This window comes from Manis javanica, chromosome 7, assembly GCF_040802235.1.
Source record: "Manis javanica isolate MJ-LG chromosome 7, MJ_LKY, whole genome shotgun sequence".
Taxonomy (NCBI): domain Eukaryota; kingdom Metazoa; phylum Chordata; class Mammalia; order Pholidota; family Manidae; genus Manis; species Manis javanica.
Genome location: NC_133162.1, coordinates 86,002,050 through 86,026,667, shown reverse-complemented (window position 1 = coordinate 86,026,667; position 24,618 = coordinate 86,002,050). Strand labels below are relative to the sequence as shown.

At 36.7% G+C, this 24,618-nt stretch overlaps 1 protein-coding gene across 7 annotated transcripts in view; it reads right to left on the bottom strand.

Moving 5' to 3' along the window:
• The window catches only part of LYST (lysosomal trafficking regulator), a 239,092-nt gene that overhangs the window by 43,308 nt on the left and 171,166 nt on the right, over positions 1-24,618 (bottom strand). For 6 of the 7 annotated variants that reach the window (XR_012133309.1, XM_073241262.1, XM_073241263.1 and 3 more), the window contains 4 exons: positions 10,770-10,836; positions 9,227-9,383; positions 6,243-6,383; positions 3,053-3,270 (listed from right to left, as the gene is read on the bottom strand). Coding sequence is in view for 6 of the 7 variants with exons in the window: in XM_073241262.1 (XP_073097363.1) it covers positions 3,053-3,270; positions 6,243-6,383; positions 9,227-9,383; positions 10,770-10,836 (583 nt within the window). In the remaining variant the exon portion in view is untranslated. Of the gene's footprint in view, positions 1-3,052; positions 3,271-6,242; positions 6,384-9,226; positions 9,384-10,769; positions 10,837-24,618 lie in introns of those variants that run through there. The other variant, XM_073241266.1, reaches the window with a different exon arrangement.

Sequence of the window (24,618 nt, the reverse complement as noted above, 5' to 3'; positions counted from 1 at the left end):
AAAATTCAGGATTTGCTGTTGTCCTTTCCTTTCTTCCCTAGTGTTGGTATATAGAAAAGACTTCATGAACAATACTAAATTATTGAAAAAGTGATTTGCCCAAAATGATATATAGGAAAAGTCAAAAATGAAATTAAGATACAATATTGGTAGGTAGTACAAGAGAGAATTATTGGGTTCTAATCTGAAAGCAGCAGTGAAAATTCCAGGCTCTTTAATGCAAAGGGTGTGATTACACTTTTCTCCTTTGCGTTGTCATCCCTTAGAATCAGCTGAGGAGCAATGTGTTTGCTTTTGTATTTCTAAAGCCAGCAGGCGGAAGCTGGGTACAGATCTGCCATGCTTTGTGCATACCCACTTGTACAATTTAGCTTTTAGCATTTAATCAGTCATAGCAAATTTCATTTATACATCTAGGTATAACAGTTCTATAAATGCCAAAATAACATTTCTAAGATTCTTCAGAAGTTAAATAGTCTCCAACACTACTACTCTCACCACCACGGCCACAGGGATTGAATACTTATTATTAGGCTTATCTAAGTAGGGACATTCTTATGGCTGCTTGACTTAATATACTCAAAAATTCAAATGAAGGTTGAAATAATCCTCTAGTCAAGACTTTAAAAAATTTGTCTTAAAACAGGGCTTCTTTATATTCTGTGGTATCAGTTTCTAACTGAACCCTATATATTAGTGAGTGATGAATTAATATCAAAGGCATTTCTACATTCTTTTCAAAAGGCTAACATTTATTTGTACTTAATTGTATGGCAGACATTATCCTATGTGAATTTCCTTCCTTATTTATGAGGCTGATGCTATTGTTCACACTTTATAAATTTGTACATTTGGGTACAGACAAGTTAAGCTATTTTCCCAGAGTTATGCAGCGAGTGACAGAATCACAGAGGATGTGAAACTCAGTTCTTAATTCAGAGACTGTATACTTAACCACTACACTTTGTTTTGCCTCATGAACTGAACTTAATTAAATTCCTACAACGATATAAACACTATCCTTTTTAAAGCTCTGAAGTCCCAAAGAATTAGTGAAAAAAGTTCCAGTAAGATGAAACTTATGTGGTGTATTTCAGCATGTATATACTTTTAATGTGAATTTTATATGATAATTGAAATGATGTGCCAGGATTATAGGCATAGAGTATATTGAGTTAATGTCAAATTCCTAATTGCTTGTAAGGTTATATTTTAGATCAAATTTGAATGAAATTCAAACATTATACCTTAAGCCTTGCCTTTATTTCATACTACTCTTGCGTATAAAATTATTAAGTGCCAAACTGTATTATTCCCTTTTCAGAACACTTTGCCATAGCATTTATCTTCTACTGGCATCATTGATAAATCTGTCTTATTTCCAAATTTAAGGAGTTTAATTTTTTATTATCTCAGAGATACTTAAAATAATTACTGAGCAAAATGAACCAAATAGATTTTTATTTAAAATCACTATTCAGGAATATAGATCTTTAGCATAAATAAGCCAAGATACAGAGTGCAATAGAGTAGGTTTGTGTGCATTTTAGCTGTATCTGTTATAAACACTTGATGAATCTACCTACACAGAAAATTACAGCTGGAAGGGAAGTCCAAGATCCATCTAATGCTACTTACTAATTTTAAAGTTAAGAAAATAAAGAGACTATGTGTCTTATGCAGTGGATTAATTATTAATCTGTTCTACTTGTCTTTGAGTAGCAACACCAGGAAATAACTTTCTCCCCATTTTTACCTTTTTAACCTCTCATTCCTTGAGTAATTTCCTGTTTGAGGCCTCATTCAGACTCTACAAGCAGGCCCAATGCCCCAATTTTCCATCTAGCCCTACTTTCCCTATTCGAATCTTATTCACCTTTCCCCCGCCTGAAAGCCTAGCAAAATAAATGTTTCTTGAACAGATAAGCTTTTTTTAAAGGAACATCAAGAAGTGTGTGAAAGTGAAAAGTTCCACTTCTAAGAAATTTTCTTAAGAAGGTAAAGCTGAACATGAAGAAATAACCTTAGGAATATTAATTTAAATAGCAAATAAAAACTAAATAACCAACAACAGGGAACTAGTTAAATAAATTAAGGAATTGGGAATACTAAGCAGTACTGTTATATGAATGGAGTCCTACAGTTATATGAATGGAATGATATATACATATAGAAAAAAGTCTAGAAGGTGGTTTTGGTTTTGGTATTTATCTCTGGATGGTGATATCAAAGTTAGTTTTAAAATTTCCTCCTTTTGCAGTCTGTATCTTACATATTTTTCTAACAAGGCACAAATACTATTTCTGCCATAAGGAAAAATAATGACATTTTAAGACAGATCATGTATATACGATAGTGTGCAGAAAACCTCAACTGCTTTCCTTGGAATGGGCTTCTTGCAAGGTTGGCCCTCAGCTGGTATCTGAGGCATGGATTTCAGGAGGGTTCCCACCACCCCATAACTGATAAGAGTGGCTCACTGTGCCTAAACTCTTTGTACAAACAATCTGGTTTATGCTGAACACCTGCTTTCCTTCTGGAGTCTGGAATTTTAGTATATGGGAGTGAGAGGGTCCCTACATGACCAGCTCCCAGTAAAAGCCCTGGGCACTGAATCTCTAATGAGCTTCCTTAGTAGGCAACATCACACATATCAAAATTTGTTGATGGAGGAAGTGTTTTCTTTGTGATTCACGGGGAGAAGACTCTTGGAGGCCTGTGCCTGGTTTCCTCCAGCTTTGCGCATGCTTCTTTTCCTTTTGCTGATTTTGCTTGGTATTTTTCATTGTAATAAACCTCAATTGTAAGTATGACTTATATTCTGAGTCCTTAAGTCCTCATCCAATCTGAGGGTGATCTTGGGGAACCTCCTACAGACAATATCTTAGTTATTTTTAAAGAGGTGAAATATAAAATCTGAAAAATCTTGGTAACAGTTTAGTGTCATTGCCAATTTTCTTTGATAACATGGTGTTTTAAAGAAACAGCATAACAGCTAGCCTTTTATTCAGGTTCTATCTTCAAAAATGCAGATTTTTGAAGAGTCACTTACAGCAGGGTGAAAAACATTGATGGCTTGAACAGAAGCCTTCCCTTTTTGCTTATACCCGAATACTAAGTCAATCCACTGACAGATGTTCTGGGACACGTAGTCAGACTCTAGAGCCTGTCTATGGATGAGGATAAAAAGTCGAGGATCATTACGTGCCCAAGGGGGAAGGTTGACGTGATTAACCCGTTCACCATTCTGACGCACACCAAAATCAAAACCTAAAAGAGAAGATTAATATTAATGCTTATCTCCACAAAAGCATGCTTCATTTGTTCCACTGAGCAGGACTTAAGAATTCACAGAAATAGCCATTGTGTGCTATCACCAGGACAAGGAGTGCAAAGAAGACAGTACACTGTTGTTCATCTACTTACTTACCTGATAATACATGGATTAATGCTATCCTCATTAAATGTGAGATCTTTCAACTTTATCCTTCTACTACTTTATATCACATTGGAAAAAAAGGAAGAAAATCATTATCTGCTAATTTCATATCAAATCTTCAAATACAGTTTAGTGCTTAAATATCTATTCGATTGTAAATGTGATTAAAATAAAAGTGAGGCTTTGGATAAGCAGTTCTGAATTACTGGTGTTAATGTTATACTAACTTAGCATTTATATTTATATTTAGTAAATGTCAGCATTCTTTAGTTTAAAAAACCCAAAGTATACACATTCCTAAAATGAACTCAGTCTATTAATTTTATGGTATGTCTATAGGTCTGTTCTAACCATATTTCTACTAAGCATTTCTGTGGACAACAAAATTAGCCCAACACATTGAATAAGAGGGCTCTTGTGTGATGTAAATGAGCTCTTATCTAATTGTCTCATTAGTCTGCTAGTGTAAACAAAACCTCAGATGTGTTTATTTTAAAAAATTGTCATAAAAGAAATGCTACCTTTGAACATTTGAACCTTTCATGGACAGAAGTCTAAACACCATAATCAGAATAAAGATGGAAAAGGACCTCATAAATGCTGATTACGTGCCATATAAAATTAACCTGCTGTCTGTTTACTTCTTGATCTCATAAAAACAAAAAGAGCTTCACTAATTTTGGAAGTATTTTGAAATGACATGATGTGAAATAGAAACCAAGGGCTTATGTAAAGTTAACATGGGGTGGGGTGGGAGTCATCATATAAAGCTCAGTAGTCACCCTACAGCCCACTGCAGGGTGACTTAGGATGGACTGCTGAGTACCTACAGAACTCTGCATGTAGCTTTGGGACAAGCAGCAAAAATTTACAGATTTTACACTAGTGGATGAGGCAGCTAAGGCCCAAGCTGGGGAAGGACTGAGAAACAGGGCATCTCAAATTATTCGTAACTCAAATTACTTCCAACTTTCAGGTGATCTGAGGATACATCACAGAGGTAGACACTCCACCCAGAGCAGATGACTGAGAGGCCTAGAGGAATGCTGTAGGAAATGACATGGTGTACACTGTAGTTACCCAAAATGGCTATGATAATACTTGCTGTCCCACATGCTCGTCTCGCTACTAGCCTATCCATCAAGTGGCAAAATCTCTGCTCCTTCCTTTTGAACGTGTCAGGCACTTGTGACTGTCTCACAAACAGAACGCAGTGGAAAGACCACTGTGTGTCCTCCAAGTGTAGGCTGGAAAAGCCCGTGCAGCTTTTGCTCATCTCTCTCAGGACACTCACCTTTGGAACACTGAGTTGCCAAGTAGGATGTCTGAGGCCACCATGCTGTGAGGAGGCCCAAACTAGTCCACGTGGAGAGACCACATGGAGATGCACTGACACTACATGAGGAGAGAGAAATGCCCACCAGCCTCAGCTGCTCTGATCCCATGGCTGTTCCAGCTCCAGCCAATCTGAATGCAATTGCACAAGAGACCCTGAGCCAAAACCACAAAAAGCACCTGGCTGAGTTCTTCCTAAATTTCTGACCTGCAAAAACTGTAATAATAAATTTATCCTTGTTTTTGGGTTGTTTGTCATGCAGCCATAGATAACTGGAACAAATATTAAGAAACCATGGCAGGGAACACAAGCAGTACATTTAAATATGAATCTCAAATTGAAAGTCACAAGGCAGGTACCCTAAATGGAAGGTGCTAATATTTGACTGAGGCATTTCTCCCTGGGGCAACACTATAAAACATATTCCACATAATTAGCAGCATGGATTTATTAATGATTCTCCAAACAACTCCAAAGAGGCCAGTTAATATAGAATAAAATTCTAAGGTAATTTGTCCAACACTAACTTCTCTAGAGATATAATTCTCAGTTTCATATATTCCTTACAGGGTACATAAAATATGAAATTACATACTGTAGGAAAATGACCTGAAGCATTACTAAAGAACAGGTAAGGTTGGCTAATAAAGTTGGTCATGGGCATCACAGAAAATTTGATTTTATCTCCTAGCATCCCTTTCTGTTATTAGATAATTCTGGTTAGAATGTTTTCCTGACTCAATCATTCTTCATAACACTGAGATTTTGGTTAATTTACACTGTGCTTTGATAAATTTCATGATTAATTTTTTTTGTTGTAATGAGCATATTATAACTTTTGTAATCAGAAAAAGAATAGAGCAATTTGTGTAACAAAATTAAAATACATGTTTACAAATACTTTTAATAGCTAAAAGTTATAGTTTCCCAACATGTTTAGTCCTAATACTTAAAATCCTCAAGGTCACTTGGAAATAAAACTTGGAAATGTTTTATGATATGGCTATGATAATACTTGCTGTCCCGCATACTCGTCTCGCTACTAGCCCATCCATCAAGTGGCAGAATCTCTGCTCCTTCCTTTTGAATGTGTCAGGCACTTGTGACTGTCTCACAAACAGAACGCAGTGGAAAGACCACCGTGTGTCCTCCAAGTGTAGGCTAGAAAAGCCTGTGCAGCTTTTGCTCATCTCTCTCGGGACATGATTCTCCAAACAACTCCAGAGAGGCCAGTTAATGTAGAGTAAAATTCTAAAGTAATTTGTCCAACACTAACTTCTCTAGAGATATAATTCTCAGTTTCATATATTCCTACAGGATACATAAAATATGAAATATGAAATTTATTCTTACAGGGTACATAAAATATGAAATTACATACTGTAGTAGACTCAAATTTAAGGACTTAAATTATAAAATAAGTACAAACCCTCAGAAATAAAAATTAGAAATGATTTACTGCTATACCTTCACGGTTAACTAAGAACTCTGGAAGGTAGAAAAACTCTGGGATAAGTTCCTTCACATCAGTCATGGATTCAAAAGATGAGAGGCGCCAAGTTGTATTTGTAGAATGAAAAGTTCTGTCTGGAATGTCAAAACTTTGATCTATAAAAACATACAAATAATATAATTAAGACACAAACACCTGATTCCCTTTAAAGCCCATACTGTTACTTTAAAAGACTAAAATGACATTCATTTTGTTTATCCATAGTTTAAAAGAGGTCATGTTCTTGAAAATAAAAATTTCTATACATGATTTGGGACAAAATTATTTTAAATCTGTATTATGTTCTCATAATAGATGAATTTATATTGATTGGTTACTTTCTGTCTGTCCAAGTAAAATGAGAATTCCATAAAAGAAGGGAATCACCCACACATAACACATTCTAGGTACTTGATAATGATATATTTATCACTGAATGAACGAATGAGTGAATGAGGTAATAAAGAAGGAAAATTGAAGTTCAGGTAAGTAAGATAGTTTTTTCCCCCATTGAAAAGCAAAATTATTCCTTTGCCTCTAATTGTTAAGACTACATTTTCTTCTTTCTTTTCTTTTTTTGGGGGAGAAGGCACTGCTTGTTAAGTGTTCTAACTCTAAGCTAAAGAATTCAGTAAAATTTCCTATAAATGAAAACAAAGCTAAGCATATTCACTATCTTAAGTTTTTCTGGTGTGGACTATTAATAAGCACAAACTAAGTTTTGACCCTGTCACTTTTCTGTCAACAGTTATCACACTTTCTAGCCACAGGGCAGGCCTAGAATATTAAATGGTATCTGAGGGCTGGCCCCTGAAAACAGCAGTGTGGATGCTTTTTAGGAGCTATGTTGCACCATCTAAAGCTCCTCTGAACTTGCTGAAATTTGAACACATCTTCTTCTTTGTAGAATGTCACCAACTAATCTCAGTATCACGCAAGGCACTTAAAAAATATATGCTAAATTTCTTCCCCAAGCCTGAGCTGCTCTGCCAAACAACGTTTTCTATTACTTTTATTAGTTTCTTATATATTCTGTTGAGTCAGTTAGCATTGGCTGGTCACTAAATAAGAGGAAATAAATTAGTTTTATAAATATGTCTTTTTTCTCAGAAAGTAGAGAGGGCCACCTAAAGAGATATTTACTAACTCACTGACGAGAAAAAGTTATCAATTTAAATGGGATCCAGAAAAATTGAAGGTAATTCTGTAAGGCTATGGTTGGAGTAACTATACCTAGAGTAGAGACTATGGAACTGTGGAATAAGAGAAACACACTGAAAGATTTTGGTTCAAATACTTAAATTCTCTGTACTTTCTTATTAAAAAAAGTAACACTAAAAATTCCTAAAATCTAGAACATGCATGTACTAAATTAGTGGTTCTTAATCTAGCACTCTGCCACCAGAGGACATTTAGCAAAGCTGAAGATGTTTTTGGTTCTCACCACTGGGTGGGGGGATGCTGCTGGCATCTAGTGGGCAGAGGCCAGGGATGTTGCTAAATGTCTTATAATGTACAGGGCAGTCCCCACAACAAAGGATTATATAGCTCAAAATAACTCTCTGGACTAAACCAGAAGTCTAGAAATAAATTCAAAAGCCAACACAAATCATTTTTAATTAATCAGATGAAATTGAAGAGGGACTGAGGTAGCCCTTACTTTTTGTTTTGAATCATTCTTAAATATACAGTGAAAAAACCTAGCATAATAGCAATATGTATAGAATAAATTAAGACATGTTAATTAATTGGGAGTTTTATATTAATAGATTCTCGGGCTACATTAAAAGAAACGGAGGGCAGTAACAGTTCTTTTATACACTGCAGCAGTCCCAAACCACAGCTGAAATCACCTTTTTAATTTTGACTGCCACTTTTTAATAAGGACAATCACAAATCAGAACATGTCCAGAAAGATGATCAGATTAGTGACAAGGCTGGAAACTAGAGCAAAGGGTAGCTTAAATATTAGTGTTTAAAATTCTAAGTAAAGAACTAATTTCCTTTTTGTATTCCTTGCAGCAGCTGTGGTAAGATCTTGCATAGAGGATGCTCTCAACCTAATGTCAAATTAACTAAGGATAATTAGCCTGAGGATAAACAAGACTGAGAGGGAGGAGGGAGAAAGGAGACAGGAAAATAGTCTTTAAATATTTGAATTGATGTCATGTGGAGCATTTGTTTTGTGTCCTTACAGAGGGGACAAACATAAGAAAGCCCTTTTTATAGACCAAGTAGGGAAAATACAGAATTCATTCCTCTAAGAGGTTGCATATGAGTAAAGATATATAAAGTTCAAGTAAAGTTGAGTAAATGAGTGGATAATAATTCCACAAAGGATTCTGGGTGCCATAAGGAACTACTTTAGAGGAAATACCATGAAGTTATTAGAAATGAGTGTGTCCCTATTTGCAGTGTCCCTATTTGCACAGAAATCAGTAAATTCACCTCTATCTATGCCATCTTTAGGTCTTCAGGGAGCCACTTAAAATGCTCTGGTAGAAGGTTATTAACTAGGAAGTTACTACAGTGAAGGTGGGAGTGTGGCTCTCCTATTAACTAGTTATGTACGATAAATTACACTAACATATTTCCCTTTAAGGTCCCAAGACAACTTATGTGATCTGAAATAATTATTAAGTTGAACATCTTTGGAAGTGAATTATGTACTCTTTAAAGAGGTTTTGAAAAAGGTAAATTTCATAGTATATGAATTACATCTTAACTTTTAATTGCATTTTTATGAACTTAAACATGTTTACTTTGAAGCTATAATTTGAGCCATTAATAAGATAATTGTGGTTACTGCAGATTTTTTGAAGGGAATTTTGTCCAAGAAATAAATAGAATTCTTTTTCCTGTGGTTTGATTAGTATAAATACATTCTCAGGAAGTGAGTCAAGTTTTTTTTTTCTGATGACTCAATGTGACTTTTTAGTAGTTATAACACAATCCTTACCTTGATAGGCTAAAAACATTTTCGTGAAAGGAGGCATCCTGACCAGGAAGTGAAGCACAGTGCCGCTGTTAGAATAGTGGGAGCCATAGTGGTAGGGCTGCACCGGAGGCATGGGGTCATCTTCCCTGGCTCCTTTGCGGTACTCTTCCTCCAAGTACTGAAGGGGAATCAGAGGGGATGCAAGGTATTGTGCTCAAGGCAAAGCTGGAAAAGCCCCATTAGTTTTCTTTTTCATCCATTTCCACTATCCCTCTGACGCCATCCTCCATGGCTTGACCTCCACTGGTGCTTGGACCTCAGCCACCTTGAGTGTCTGGCGGTCTCCTCCTTGGTGCCCTGCTGAGGCCTGACTACTCGAGAAGCATATCACAGCCTGCACCTTTCCTGTCTCATTTCCTCATAGAAAATCACCTATTCTGCACGCTACTTCCAAGCACTACTGCTCCCAAACAACAACTTATAAGGTCTAAGTTGATTAAACACCACTAAATGGGAGCTATGATCACTGGAGATGTCTGTATTTTAAAAGTGAGTTTCAAGAAGTAATGTTATGTTTTTTTAGGGAAATGCACTTTTGTAGTGGTAATGCATTAGAAATGGAAAAACTATATTACATTATTGGAATTCTTAGGTCTTACTCTAACATTATATGGCCGTGTTACAATGTAGTTATAACAATGTAGTTATACTGAGATAAAAAAGAATACAGTGATTTATCACTACCCCTATCTTTCCATGATAAAGTAGGCAGCTCAATAAAATTTTTAATATCTGTCACTATTCTCATCTCCTTTAGCTTCTGTCTGGCACTGATAATAAAGTCAGGTGGTAGTGAATTGCCTGGAGCCACTTCTCTTTGATTCCATAGCATTGGCCCATTTTTAACTGCAGAAGAACCAAGCAGTGACAATTATAAGATGTTTGGAGGGATCTTTCTGGAACTATGACATAAAATAATGTGATAAATATAAACATGGCTTTAACTGCTCCTATCTTGATAGTGTTGTGAAAAATGAACATGTGCCTCAGGAGTTTTTAAAAATTTCTAACAGAATTCTATTAATATTAATTTCACAGAAAAAGGTAACTGACTTCTATTTTTAAAGTTTAAAATCTGGTATATTCCTGTTAATAAATCAATGCATAATTTGCTGAATGTGAATAATAAGGATTGTTGTACATTATAAATATACTGACATTGTTATACATATAACACTAGGGGATACAAATAGCAGGGGCCTGGAGATGTTTGTGATTTTTATAAGGAATATAGTTATTTATATATCTGAATATAAAAAATGATTATTTGCTTCCAGTTTATGCCACAAGTGAATTTGTTTTTTGGGCAAAGTGTTTCCAAAGCATTGAGATAGGTAACAATATTTAAAATCATATAATGATTTCCATTTGTTTGTTAATCAAAGCAGAAGGAAATAATAAACAGAAAGATCAATAGTGTATATTTAAAATTAGGTAAAACCCAAGTCTATAAAATAAAACTTCAGTTTTCATTTATCAAAATCTGAGGAGAAACTAAATCTACCTTGTATGTGTCCACATAACGATCTTCTTTCTCCTTATACTGCACAGCTATTGGTTTAGAGAGGTTTCTACAAAGGAAGAGATGATGGAAAAAATATGAACTATTTTGACACTGTCAGGGTTAAGCCACCTAGATGTCTGCATTCTCTAGGTAAAGTGATCAAAAAAATACTTGGCCTTTAGTTTAGTAATCTCATGTTGCTTACACATGTTGCTTTGCAAATAAGTCACCATTTGAAATTGTGATTTAATGATGCTGCCCAGGGCAGCCAATTCCTGCCAAGCCCTAGAGTTTCTGTCCCTCTTTTCCAGACTACACTAATTAGGCAGTGAAGAGTGAAGGGCAGATTGGACAGGAAAGGTGATCATGAGATGTTATGTAATTATTAGGCTAGTTATTGAAAGCTGAAGAAACAAAACATGCTTAAAATGACCAAGCTGAGATTTGGAGTGTAAGTATTGAAATAAACATTCGGTTCTCTAATTGGTAGATAGCAACTAACACCATTGTGCACACTATAGAGAATGTGTGCATGCATGTGGATGTGTCTTGCTGGTGTTTAACTGTATCAGCGAGGCTCTTGAGAGAATTCAAGGATGAATTCTCACTTTACAAACTACAGAGTCAAGTAGTATTCCTGTGGCACTTGCAAGAACAGGAGAAAAACATACAATGGGGAAGGACAGGCTTCCCTGCCTGAGGAGCCATAAGGTCTGACACTGGGATGGGGCCACTAGAGTTTCAGTATTTGACACGAAACCAATTAACATCAAGATTTGCCCATATTTCAGTAAGTCAAACCTGGTCTGCTTAGTCTGATGCTGATATATTTATTTTGGGGGTAATAATTTACTAGGGATATTGAAATTAGTGACAGTAAACACACTAATTTCGGTTCTCAGACTTTTCTAATCCTAAATACTTTGTTAAAAAAGTAAAACCAGTTTTACATAATATATATGAGCTCACATCTCAAAACAGAAATCATATTTAAGATCCTGGCATGCAATTTTTTCTAACTACCATAAATAAGTTTTTTTGACCACAACTAGTACTTATTATTGTGGTTGAAAAGTCAGAAATTATTGATGAGCAGACAGAATAAACCAAACATCAGCCACAATACTATCACAGGTAAAACATTTTGGTATATACCTTTCAAAACGTTTTTCTGCTTATCTGTGTGTGTATATATATATGTATGAACTTTTAAAATAAAAACAATATCTTGCCCCACCTATACTATAGTCATCTACAGTATCATATTTTTAATAGCTGTAATATATAACAATTTACTTAAACCTAGTGTTGGGCATTTGGCTTGTTTCTTTATTTTAGCTATTAAAAAAATGATATGAGGATTAATCTCATGGCTAAATCTTTGGATGTAGTGGCAGGCACTATAATCAGTAATGAGCCAGACAGACAGTTCTTGCCCTCAGGAAACTTCTGGTAGAGCACATACATCCTTAAGTGTTTCCTAAGAAAAAAGTCCCAGAAGTTAAATTGTTAAAACAGAGTATGCATATTTGAAGAGTTCTTTGGCTATATACTGTCAAATTGTCTTCCAGAAAGATTGTATCTACTTAATGCCAGTGATTAATTAAATGTTTAAATGTCCATTGCAGTGTACAAAAAGGTCTGTAAGATAAATAGCAGGCCATTTGTTATTTTTTAAATTGACAAATATATTAAAGTGGATCTGATTTCTTGAAAACTGTCCAGATGAGGCCCACTTTTCAGTAGTTATAATTAAAATACTCTAAAATACTAAGTAGAATAGTTTGAGCTAATATTTCTTTAAATTGAATAAGAGACTATTTTTTAAAACTAAACAAACAGAACATTCCCTCATCAATGAGGGGTATTTGATTACTATAAAAATGCAAATCACTCAGAAAAGGAAGGATAGAAGTGAGGAACTGGTGCCCTGTAGTTAGAGCCAATGGTGACGAATGAGTTTAGTTTTGCTTTGTTTTTTTGGGCCTTTAAAAAAATCCATACTGAAGAGAGGATTAAAGATGGCAGTGTGAGAGGTGAGACAGAGAACTCCTCCTAAAACCACATATAATACAAAAATATAGTTAATACAACTAATACTAAAAAAGCAACAGGAAAGAAGGCTGTGCCACACTGCATACACCTGGAAAACAGAGCAGACCTCACAAAAAAGGGTAACGTACTAAAGCCTTGATCTGGCGGGACCTAAGTCCTTCCCCCACCCCAGCTCACTTGCGGGAGGAAGAGAAATGGAGCAGGGAAGGAGTGGAAGCCTAGGACTGCTGAAAACCAAGCCTTGGACATCTGCTTTGGGAGCACAAACCTACATTGCATGGTGCTCTGGAATTAGGGGTGTTAGAAAGTTAAGACAGGCGGAATAATTGGAGAGAGTGAGATTCCAGTCATTTCTGGAGGACAGGGATCCACATTCAGTTGCTCTGGGACAAAGGAAAGGTGGGAGGTCTGAGAGTCTTCCTATCAGACAGAGGGCTGCTGAAGGGGCGGGGACTGCATGGAGTTGCCTGCTCAGGAGAAAGGATAGGTGGACAAGGTTGTCTGGGCACGCTCTGCCCAGCAGGTTGGGAACTTTCAGGAGCTTCAAGCACTCCACCCCCTGGCTGGCTACTCAGCTCCAAGGGCCCCCACTGTGACATGCAGCTGGCTGCACCTTCCTCCTGGCCTGATAGCACTGGCTCCCAAATTGGTAGTCCCAGACCTGGCATCAGGCCAGACAGAGGGAGGACCTACCTATAGCAGCTACAAATGCAAAGCACAGAGGCTTATACCTTTGTACTCAACCCACTAGTTCTGACAGTGGAGACAGGCACTGCAGCTGGGAAGCAGGAAACAGCTCTTTCCTCCCCGCAGGCACAAGTGCCACTGCCTGACAACCCCCAACATCACTCTAGGGGCTGAGCAGCTCCAGAGATAAGAGTTTCTATGCACTAGAGGGTGCCACATACAAATTTGAAACATCAAAAGAACCTGGTTCAAACCAAAATCTCACAAACACCAAAAAACGGGCCAAGTGAAATTGAACTCACCAATCTTCCTGAAAGACATTTCAAAATAAAAATCATAAAAATGCTAATGGAGGTACAGAAAAATATTCCATTCAAGAACTTCAGGGACAAATTTAGGACAGAGATTAAATCACTAAGACATTCCATATCTGCAATGAAACATAAAATGGAGGGATTTAAAAGCAGATTAGATGCAGTAGAAGAGATGGTACATGGAATAGAAATAAGAGAAAAGGAATACAAAGAAGTGGAGACACAGAGAGAAATAAGGATCTCTAGGAATGAAATAATCTTGAAAGGAGGTAATTGCTGAAAATTTCCCCAACACAAGGGACCCAAGGAAGACAACACCAAGACATATAATAATTAAAATGGCAAAGACCAAGGTTAAAGACAGACTATTAAAAGCAGCCAGAGAGAGAAATAAAATCACATACAAAGGAGCGCCCATGAGGCTATCATCAGACTTCTCAGCAGAAACCTTACAGGCCAGAAGGGAGTGGCACGATGTGTTTAAATCAATGAAACAGAAGGGCCTTGAATCAAGATACTGTATCCAGCACAATTATCATTTAAATATGAAGGAGGGATTAAATAATTCCCAGACAAGCAAAAATTGAGGTAATTTGCCTCCCACAAACCACCTCTACAGAGTATTTTAGAGGGACTGCTCTAAATGGGAGCACTCCTAAGCCGAAATAGATTTCACCAGAGAAAATAAAATCATAGCAAAGAAAGCAGACCAACCAAATACTAACTAAAGGCAAAAAATAAAAAAATAAAATCAACTACCCACAAAAGCAGTCACAGGAAACACAAAAGAACACAGAACAAATCACCCAACATATGAAGAATGGCAGAGGAGGAATAAGAAGGGAGACAAATAAAGAATCACCAGTGTTTATAATAACTCAATAAGTGAGTTAAGTTAGACAGTAAGATAGTAAAGAAGCTACCCTTGAACCTTTGGTAAACACGAACTGAAAGCCTGCAATGGCAATAAGTACATATCTTGCAATAATCACCCTAAATGTAAATGGACTTAATGCACCAATCAAAAGACACAGAGTCATAAAATGGATAAAAAAGCAAGACTCATATATATGCTGTTTACAAGAGACTCACCTCAAACCTAAAGACATACACACACCAAAAGTCAAGGGATGGAAAAAGATATTACATGCAAACAGCAGGGAGAAAAAAGCAGGTGCTGTAGTACTAGTATCAGACAAAATAGATTTCAAAACAAAGAAGTAACAAGAGATAAAGAAGGATATTACATAATGAAAAAGGGGTCAGTCCAACAAGAGGATATAACCATTATAGATATATCTGCACCCAATACAGGAGCACCAGTATATGTGAAACAAATACTAACAGAATTAAAGGAGGAAATAGAATGCAATGCATTCATTTTGGGAGACTTCAACACACCACTCACTCCAATGGATAAATCCAGCAGACAGAAAATAAGTAAGGACACAGAGGCACTGAACAACACAGTAGAACAGATGGACCTAATAGACATCTACAGAACTCTACATCCAAAAGCAACAGGATACACATTCTTCTCAAGTGCACATGGAACATTCTCCAGAATAGACCACACAGTAGGCCACAAAAAGAGGCTCAGTAAATTAAAAAAGATGGAAATCCTACCAACCAACTTTTCAGACCACAAAGGTATAAAACTAGAAATAACTAGTACAAAGAAAGCAAAAAGGCTCACAAACACATGGAGGCTTAACAACATGTTCCTAAATAATCAATGGATCAACTACCAAATTAAAATAGAGATCAAGCAATACAAGGAAACAAATGACAACACCACAAAGCCCCAACTTCCATGGGACGCAGCGAAAGCAGTCTTAAGAGGAAAGTATATAGCAATCCAGGCATATTTAAAGAAGGAAGAACAATCCCAAATGAACAGTCTAATGTCACAATTATCGAAATCAGAAAAAGAAGAACAAATGAGGCCTAAAGTCAGCAGAATGAGGGACATAATAAAGATCAGAGAAGAAATAAATAAAATTCAGAAGAATAAAACATTAGAAAAAATCAATGAAACCAAGAGCTGGTTCTGTGAGAAAATAAACAAAATAGATAAGCCTCTAGCCAGACTTATTAAGACAAAAAGAGAATCTAGACACATCAACAGAATCAGAAATGATAAAGGAAAAATCACTACAGACACCACAGAAATACAAAGAATTATTAGAGAATACTATGTAAACCTATATGCTAACAGGCCAGAAAACCTAGAAGAAATGGACAACTTCCTAGAAAAATACAACCTTCCAGGACTGATCAAGGAGGAAACAGAAAATCTAAACAGACCAATTACCAGCAAAGAAATTGAAGCGGTAGTCAAAAAACTACCCAAGAACAAAACCCCGGGCCAGATAGATTTACCTCAGAATTTTATCAGACATACAGAGAAGATATAATACCCATTCTCCTTGAAGTGTTCCAAAACATAGAAGAGGAGGAAATACTCCCAAACTCATTCTATGAAGCCAACATCACCCTAATACCAAAACCAGGCAGAGACCCCACCAAAAAAGAAAACTACAGACCAATATCCCTGATGAACGTAGATGTAAAAATACTCAACAAAATATTGGCAAACCGAATTCAAAAATACATCAAAAGGATCATACACCATGACCAAGTGGGATTCATCCCAGGGATGCAAGGATGGTACAACATTCAAAAGTCCATCAACATTATCCACCACATCAACAAAAAAAAGGACAAAAACCACATGATCATTTCCATAGATGCTGAAAAAATATTCAACAAAATTCAACATCCATTCATGATAAAAACTCTCAACAAAATGGGAACAGAGGGCAAGTACCTCAACATAATAAAGGCCATATATGATAAACCCACAGCCAACATCATATTGAAGAGCAAGAAGCTGAAAAAGCTTTTCCTCTGATATCAGGAACAAGACAGGGATGTCCAATCTCCCCACTGTTAATTCAACATAGTACCGGAGATCCTAGCCATGGTAATTAGACAAAACAAAGAAATACAAGGAATCCAGGTTGGTAAAGAAGAAGATAAACTGTCACTGTTTGCAGATGACATGATATTGTACATAAAAACCCTAAAGTCTCTACTCCAAAACTATTAGAACTAATATCGGAATTCAGCAAAGTTCCAGGATACAAAATTAATACACAGAAATCTGAGGCTTTCCTATACACTAACAACGAACTAATAGAAAGAGAAATTAGGAAAACAATTCCATTCACAATTGCATCAAAAAGAATAAAATAACTAGGAATAAACCTAACCAAGGAAGTGAAACACCTATGTCCTGAAAACTACAAGACACTCTTAAGAGAAATTAAATAGGACACTAACAAATGGAAACTCATCCCATGCTCCTTGCTAGGAAGAATTAATATGATCAAAATGGCCATCCTGCCCCAAACAATATACAGCTTTGATGCAATCCCTATCAAATTACCCATAGCATTCTTCAACGAACTGGAACAAATAGTTCTAAAATTCATATGGAAACACCAAAGACCCCGAATAGCCAAAGCAATCCTGAGAAGGAAGAATAAAGTGGAGGGGATCTTGCTCCCCAACTTCAAGCTCTACCACAAAGCCACAGTAATCAAGACAATTTGGTACTGACACAAGAACAGACCACAGACCAGTGGAACAGAATAGAGACTCCAGACAGTAACCCGAACATATATGGTCAATTAATATATGATAGAGAAGCCATGGATATACAATGGGGAAATGACAGTCTCTTCAACAGATGGTGCTGGCAAAACTGGACAGCCAGATGTAAGAGAATGAAACTGGATCACTGGATCCCATACACAAAAGTAAATTCAAAATGGATCAAAGACCTGAAGGTAAGTCATGAAACCATTAAACTCTGAGAAAAAAACATAGGCAAAAATCTCTTAGACATAAACATGAGAGACTTCTTCATGAATATATCTCCCTGGGAAAGGGAAACAAAAGCAAAAATGAACATGTGGGATTATATCAAGCTGAAAAGCTTCTGGACAGCAAAGGACACCATCAATAGAACAAAAAGGCATCCTACAGTATGGGAGAATATATTCATAAATGACAGATCCAATAAAGGGTTGACCTCTAAAATACATATAGAGCTCATGCACCTCAACAAACCAAAAGGAAATAATCCAATTAAAAAATGGGCAGAGGAGCTGAATAGACAGCTCTCTAAAGAAGAAATTCAGATGGCCAACAGACACATGAGAAGATGCTCCACATCGCTAATCATCAGAGAAATGCAAATTAAAACCACAATGAGATATCACCTCACACCACTAAGGATTGCCATCATCAAAAAGACAAACAACAACAAATGCTGGCGAGTTTGTGGAGAAAGGGGAACCCTCCTACACTGCTGGTGGGAATGTAAATTAGTTCAACCATTATGGAAAGCAGTATGGAGGTTCCTCAAAAAACTAAAAATAGAAATACCATTTGACCCAGGAATTCCACTTCTAGGAATTTACTCTAAGAATGCAGCAGTCCAGTTTGAAAGATACATATGCATCCCTATGTTTATCACAGCACTATTTACAGTAGCCAAGAAATGGAAGCAACCAACCTAAGTGTCCATCAGTAGATGAATGGATAAAGAAGCTGTGGTACACATATACAATGGAATATTACTAAGCCATAAGAAAAAAACAGATCTTATCATTTGCACCAACATGGATGGAGCCAGAGGGTATTGTGCTCAGTGAAATAAGCCAGGCAGAGAAAGACAAGTACCAAATGATTTCACTCATATGTGGAGTATAAGAACAAAGAAAAACTGAAGGAACAAAGCAGCAGCAGAATTACAGAGCCCAAGAATGGACTAACAGTCACCAAAAGGAAAGGGACTGGGGAGGGAGGGTAGGTAGGGAGGGATAAGGGGAAAAAGGGGTCATTATAATTAGCACACATAATGTAGCAGAGGTGGGGACATGGGAAAGGCAGTATATACAGAGAAGACAAGTAATGATTCTATAGCATCTTACTATGCTGATGGACAGTGACTGTAATGGGGTATGTGGGGGGGACTTGATAATAAGGGGAGTCTAGTAACCATACTGTTGTTCAAGTAACTGTACATTAATGATACCAAAAAAAAGAAAAGAAAAAAAATTGAATTTGTACCCACCAGTGTCTCAGATCACAAAGGTACGTAACTAGGAATAAATAACGCAAAGAAAATGAAAATGCCCAGATATACAAGGAGGCTTAATAATATGCTCCTAAATAATCAATGGATCAATGACCAAATTTAAATAGATATCAAGCAATATATGGAGACAAATGACAACAATAATTCAACACCACAAAAATCTGTGGGATGCTGCAAAGGCCATGCTAAGAGGGAAATATATTGCAATACAGGCCTACCTCAGGAAAGAAGAACAATCCCATACAAACAGTCTAAATTCACCATTAACAAAACTAGAAAAGAAGAACCAATGAGGCCCAAAGTCAGTAGAAGGAGGGACATAATAAAGATTAGATCATAAATAAATAAAATTGAGAAGAATAAAACAATAGAAAGAATCAATAAAAGCAGGAGCTGGTTCTTTAAACCCCTAGCCAGACTTATCAAGAAAAAAAAGAGTCTACATACATAAACAGAATCAGAAATGAGAAAGGAAAAGTCACTATGGACACCACAGATATACAAAGAATTATGAGAGAATAGTATGAAAAAGTGTATGCTACCAAACTGGGTAACCTAGAAGAAATGGACAACTTTCTAGAAAAATACAACCTTCCAAGGCTGACCCAGGAAGAAACAGAAAATCTGAATAGACCAATTACCAGCAATGAATAATCAAAAAATGACATAAAAACAAAATACCTGGACCAGATGGTTTCACTGCTGAATTTTATCAAACATTTAGTAAAGACCTAATACCAATCCTCCTTAAAGTTTTCCAAAAAGTAGGAGAGGAGGGAATACTCCCAAACTCATTCTATGAAGCCAGCATCACTCTAATACCAAAACCAGGTGAAGACCCCACAAAAAAAGCAAATTACAGACCAATACGTCTGATGAATATAGATGCAAAAATACTGAACAAAATATTAGCAAACCGAATTCAAAAATACATCAAAAAGGTCATCCATCATGATCAAGTACGATTTATTCCAGGGATGCAAGGATGGTACAACATTCGAAAATCCATCAACATCATCTACCACATCAACAAAAAGAAGGACAAATACCACATGATCATCTCCATAGATGCTGACAAAGCATTCGACAAAATTCAACAACCATTCATGATAAAAACTCTCAATAAAATAGGCATACAGTACAAGTACCTCAACATAATAAAGGCCATATATGACAAACCCACAGCCAACATCATACTGAACAGCGAGAAGCTAAAAGCATTTCCTTTAAGATCAGGAACAAAACAAGGAAGCCCAGTCTCCCCACTTTTCTTCAACATAGTTTTGGAGGTCCTAGCCATGACAATCAGACAACACAAAGAAATAAAAGGCATCCAGATTGGCAAAGAAGAAGTTAAACTGTCAGTGTTTGCAGATGACATGATATTGTACATAAAAAACCCTAAAGAATCCACTCCAAAACTACTAGATCTAATATATGAATTCAGCAGGTGCAGGATATAAAATTAATACACAGAAATCTGTTGCATTCCTAAACACTAACAATGAACTAGCAGAAAGAGAAATCAGGAAAACAATTCCATTCACAACTGCATCAAAAAGAATAAAACACCTGGGAATAAACCTAACCAAGGAAATGAAAGACCTATACTCTGAAAACTACAAGATACTCATGAGAGAAATTAAAGAAGATACCAATAAAATGGAAACACATCCCGTGCTCATGGATAGTAAGAATTAATATTCTCAAAATGGGCATCCTTTCTAAAGCAATCTGCATATTCAATGCAATGCCTATGAAAATACCAACAGCATTCTTCAATGAACTAGAGCAAATCATTCTAAAATTCATATGGAACCACAAAAGACCCCAATAGTCAAAGCAATCCTGAGAAGGAAGAATAAAGCAGAGGAGGATTGTGCTCCCTGACTTCAAGCTCTACTACAAAGCCACAGTATTCAAGACAATTTGGTACTGGCACAAGAAAGACCCATACATCAATGGAAAAGACTAGAGAGCCCAGATATAAACCCAAGCATATATGCTCAATTAATATACAATAAAGGAGCCATGGATATACAATGGGGAAATGACAGCTTCTTCAACAACTGGTGTTGGCAAAACTGCATGGCTACATGCAAGAGAATGAAACTGGATTACTGTCTAACCCCATACACAAAAGTAAACTTGAAATGGATCAAAGATCTGAATGTAAGTCATGAAACCATAAAACTCTTAGAAGAAAACACAGACAAAAATCTCTTTAATATAAACATGAGCAACCTTTTCCTGAACGCATCTCCTTGAGCAAGGTAAACAATATAAAAAATGAACGACTGGAATTGCATCCAGCTAAAAAGCTTCTGTACAAAATTCAAAATGAATCAAAGATCTGAATGTAAGTCATGAAACCATAAAACTCTTAGAAAAAAACATAGGCAAAAACCTCTTAGACATAAACATGAGTGACCTCTTCTTGAACATATCTCCCCGGGCAAGGAAAACAACAGCAAAAATGAACAAGTGGGACTATATTAAGCTGAAAAGCTTCTGTACAGCAAAAGACACCATCAACAGAACAAAAAGGAACCCTACAGTATGGGAGAATATATTTGAAAATGACAGATCCAATAAAGGCTTGACGTCCAGAATATATAAAGAGCTCACATGCCTTAACAAACAAAAAACAAATAACCCAATTAAAAAATGGGCAGAGGAACTGAACAGACAGTTCTCTAAAAAAGAAATACAGATGGCCAACAGACACATGAAAAGATGCTCCACATCGCTAATTATCAAAGAAATGCAAATTAAAACTACAATGAGATATCACCTCACACCAGTAAGGATGGCTGCCATCCAAAAGACAAACAACAACAAATGTTGGCGAGGCTGTGGAGAAAGGGGAACCCTCCTACACTGCTGGTGGGGATGTAAATTAGTTCAACCATTGTGGAAAGCAGTATGGAGGTTCATCAAAATGCTCAAAACAGATCTACCATTTGACCCAGGAATTCCACTCCTAGGAATTTACCCTAAGAATGCAGCAATCAAGTTTGAGAAAGACAGATGCACCCCTATGTTTATCGCAGCACTATTTACAATAGCCAAGAATTGGAAGCAACCTAAATGTCCATCAGTAGATGAATGGATAAAGAAGATGTGGTACATATACACAATAGAATACTACTCAGCCATAAGAAGAGGGAAAATCCTACCATTTGCAGCAACATGGATGGAGCTGGAGGGTAGTATGCTCAGTGAAATAAGCCAAGCGGAGAAAGAGAAATACCAAATGATTTCACTCATCTATGGAGTATAAGAACAAAGGAAAAACTGAAGGAACAAAACAGCAGTGGAATTACAGAACCCAAACATGGACTAACAGGTACCAAAGGGAAAGGGGCTGAAGAGGACGGGTGGGTAGGGAGGGATAAGGCGGGGAAGAAGAAAGGGGGTATTAAGATTAGCATGCATGGGGGGGAGGGAGAAAGGGGATGGCTGCACAACACAGAGAAGACAAGTAGTGATTCTATAACATTTTGCTATGCTGATGGACAGTGACTGTAAAGTGGTTTATAGGGGAGACCTGGTATAGGGAAGAGCCTAGTAAACATAATATTCTTCATGTAAGTGTAGATTAAAGATTTAAAAAAAAAAAAGAAAGAGAGAAAGAAAAGGAGGATTACTCCTTGATAGGATAAAACTACTGGTAAATCAACAATTAACGCATGCTTTAAATATCCTTAATTTTGATCACTGAAAGGATGTCAGATGATCGGCTATGGAGGTACACTTTTCTGATAATATTCCTTTCTCTTAAAAAAAAAAAGTTCCTGTGTGGTGACCTCCAATGAGTTCTACACAATGGTATAAAGGGCATATCAAAGTGTGGGCAAAGGGTCTGTTTGTGTTTATACAGAGGATCAAACCTAATTTGGCTACCCAGAAAGTGAACTAAGATACGATATGAAGAACTTCCAACATCAGCACTCTCTGGAAGATGCACACCAGAAGATGATCATCAAAAAACCTCCACAAAGATACAGGCGATGCTGCAGTTGTAGCTGCATCCATCCCACCATTTCCTGGACTTGCCATTGGAATGAAGAAGGAAATATCTAAGCTGGCCTGTGCATACAGTAAAACAACAAATTTGACTGGATCTATACTGTTGGAACTCAACCAAGAATTAGGAGAAGTGCAAGTTGTAGTGCTCCAAAATCTTACGACTACAGACTATCTACGGTTAAAAGAACATATGGGATGTGAACAGTTCCCAGGAATGGGTTGTTTTAATTTGTCTGATTTCTCTCAGACTGTTCAAGTACAGTTGAACAATATCCATCATATCATAGACAAATTTTCACAAATGCCTATGGTGCCTAAGTGGTTTTCTTGGCTTCACTGGAGATGGCTGGTAATTATAGATCTGCTTTGGTTATGTAACTGTATTCCTATTATGTTAATGTGTGTGCACAATTTAGTTAGTAGTTTAAAACCTATACATGCTTAAGTTACTCTACAAGAAGACATGTCAAAGAAATAATCAATCCTCCCATGTTTTCTTCCATCTGCTACCTCTATAGCTTTTCTTCTTCCTTCCTAATTACAACCCTTAAATAGAATTCGTGCCTCATATCGAATTTACCAAGTATCATAATTCTCCAAGTGGTAAAGATACCTCAAGACAAATGCTGGGCATAGTAGCCACAGGGCATAAATCTGCAAAGAAGTAAAAAGCTAACCTTTTCAAACAATATGGCTTCTCTCTCACTTACCAACTTTACATCTCCCTGTATGGCCCCGGAAGATGACTGGTTAGCCAGAGATGGGTAAGATTCCTCAAGGGAGGAACAACCTAAGACAGGCACAGTCACAGGGGGCCCATCAGGTGATAAATTGGGGATGAACAGTGGTGAAGCTTAGAACCTCACCCCCCCTGTCTTGAGAGAAATCTTCTGCATCCGTGGATGTTTTAATGCCCTTGTCTAGCTTAGATTAACACATAGTCTACAGGCACACACCTGATCATCTACAATTGCTCTCTTACAACACTAAACTATGTTTTCTACCTTTATCTTGCATCTACCTACCACTTCAGCATTTTATTAAAAATAAAAATAATAATAATAATAATAGAGGGAGAAATGTGGGATCCACATATAAATCAAGTATAAAAATCAAACGAATAGTCATATTTGACCTGATTGTTTGTAGTTCATAATGCATGATCAAAACTGAAAGTTTCTGTGATGACTGCTCTTGTACTGTTCACCATGTAAGAACTTATTCACTATGTAAGAATTTGTTCACCATGTAAGAACTTGTTCGTTATGCTTCAGAAGATTGGAGACTGACGAGAATTAGGCTTGAGATGGATTAATGATTGTGCATTGAGCATTGACTCCCCTATACAGAATTTTATTGTTGTTAACCATTTGATCAATAAATATGAGAGATGCCCTCTCAAAAAAAAAAAAAGCTTCTGTACAGCAAAGGACACCACCCACAGAAAAAAAAGGCATCCTACAGTATGGGAGAATATATTCATAAGTGACATATCTGACAAGGGGTTAACATCCAAAATATATAAAGAACTCACACACCTCAACACCCAAAAAGCGAATAACACTATTAAAAAATGGGTGGAGGATATGAA